The sequence below is a fragment of the Acyrthosiphon pisum genome, chromosome A1 (genome assembly GCF_005508785.2).
Source record: "Acyrthosiphon pisum isolate AL4f chromosome A1, pea_aphid_22Mar2018_4r6ur, whole genome shotgun sequence".
In the NCBI taxonomy this organism is placed as follows: Eukaryota; Metazoa; Arthropoda; class Insecta; order Hemiptera; family Aphididae; genus Acyrthosiphon; species Acyrthosiphon pisum.
The window spans coordinates 51953019-51955044 of record NC_042494.1 but is presented as its reverse complement, the minus strand read 5'-3'; the positions used below and the strand labels follow the sequence as shown (position 1 = coordinate 51955044).

The following is a 2026-nucleotide window of genomic DNA, read 5'->3' as shown; positions in this document are numbered from 1 at the left end:
TAATCATGTGGGTATTTACAATCTAGATGCTTATGCATATAACATTACTACCTAATCAAAAAATAAATGTAGGCAGATATTTAAGCTACAAAAAAACTTTAACCTTGATGAAGTATCACTGAAATTCCCGCCATCCAGTAACCGAACTTTGGCAAACAACACAGCATTGACAAATGGGACGGCTGTTAAATCTTCAAGGCAAAGATTAACAGTAAACTTGTATCGTTTCTTCTTCACCATGAATGACATTTTGACCCTGTACATGCATAATAATGTTAGTAAAGCCAATACAATTTGAACAATCACACATTTCATATGTAATATATCACAACTTGTTATACAGATCAATCAAACTAAATGTATGTATACCTACTAATAATTAGATAGTATATAGTAAGATTTAGTGACAATGAGGGGAAAATCAAAATGCATATTCGCCATATTACAACCATTAATCATATTGTTGACGAATGTGTGTACTGCGTATGTGTCTACGTGAGTATTTGTGTGTGTACTACAACGTGAAATGCACAATAAACAAACATTGTAATGTAAAAAAATAAAACTGATGATATTGACCAGTGATAACAAGTTTGTGAGACCAGTTTATGATGTAGGTAAGTATAATACCTGCAGAAGCGTCAGTGGATCATCTACTCGTTAAGCAGCATAGAGTTCAAATTCTGAGGTTTCTTGACACAAGAAGAATAAGCACACTACAACACTCGTTTAAAATGTGATAAATGTAAAAAAATGACTCAACGGTTCCTTCCTGAGGACACAAAACGGAAGAAAAATTAATGTGAAAATTAAAAAATGCAAAATTTTTACCTAACGACCGACGACGTGCGATTTTGCGACTACAGCATAAATACACACTTACGTTTCACTGATACATATTAAATGCAACGTACATTATATATATATAACTATATAATATGTAGAATATAATATTATATATTTTATTGCTATTTAGATCCCTACGGGAAAGTCGACGTCGCCGTCGGGCAAAACAATAACACTTGACAACAAATAACAATATCGGACGGAAGGCAACAACTGAGACGAAGACACCGCCGCCGCCTATCATATGTTTTTCATTGCACGCGCCAACGCCATCTATCCGCTGAGTTTCGCCCACGTTGCTTATATAATATTATTTTGGCGCGCTGCCAAGCAGGACGTATAGGACGTATCAACTATGATATTATAATATTTTAGACACAATCGCCGTGATATTGAATCACGTATATTAATATACTATTTACGTCCGTGGTAGACGGCGTATGCATAAATTTATTAATATGATAATATTGTCAATTTATAGGCAATAGGCATAGACACGAATACATGAATACTAAAAATATAGATTAGAATATAGAAACAGAATAATTCGAATAGTCTTCACGGGCATATAGGTACCTATAAAGAAATGGACTGATAGGCGATAATAGAGAGCTCTCTCTCGAATCCGGCGGCCAACATTGTTAATAAAGATAGCACACAATTTAGTCCATCTATTAATCTGAATGAGAGAGGCGTAAATATGGTATAAATCTGGGAGAGTAGAAATATAAATTAACTTGTATTAACATAATTTATTATATTTACTAAGTCAAGTTGGGAAATATTTGGTGGACTTCGGGAGTCTTTCAAGGGGCTGAGCCCCACAAATCCTTCCTCCCCAATTTACGTCTATGGACAAAGGGGATCTTTTCTCTTACACATATACCACGACAGTAATACCCGCGTTGCCACTCGCTCGCTGCGCTGCGCTCAGATGAAAAAATCAAAAATATCCCTCGGCTTGTTATGCGACACCACCTTAATTGTATAAGGACTATTCAATTTAAATAGAGGTATACTCATATGTATAACACATATAATAGTAGATATTCGGCGGTTACCCTGTGACCGATTTAAGGTGGTTGGTTGCATAACAAGTCCAGGGATATTTTTGATTTTTTTTATCCCAGGAAATGGCAGACGTATTATGTATAACAGAAAAAATCCGAGAAAGGAAGCA

General features: G+C 35.2%; 1 protein-coding gene across 4 annotated transcripts in view; it reads right to left on the bottom strand.

The window, feature by feature from the left end:
* Positions 1–1060, bottom strand: part of LOC100161902 (protein FAM102A) — a 34682-nt gene extending 33622 nt beyond the window's left edge. For 3 of the 4 annotated variants that reach the window (XM_008184474.3, XM_029487250.1, XM_029487251.1), the window contains exons 1-2: positions 631–1053; positions 104–256 (exon numbers count right to left, since the gene is read on the bottom strand). In XM_008184474.3, coding sequence (XP_008182696.1) covers positions 104–249 — 146 coding nt within the window. In that variant the 5' untranslated portion in view covers positions 250–256; positions 631–1053. Of the gene's footprint in view, positions 1–103; positions 257–630 lie in introns of all 4 variants that reach the window. The other variant, XM_008184475.3, reaches the window with a different exon arrangement.
* Positions 1061–2026: the final 966 nt, after the last annotated feature.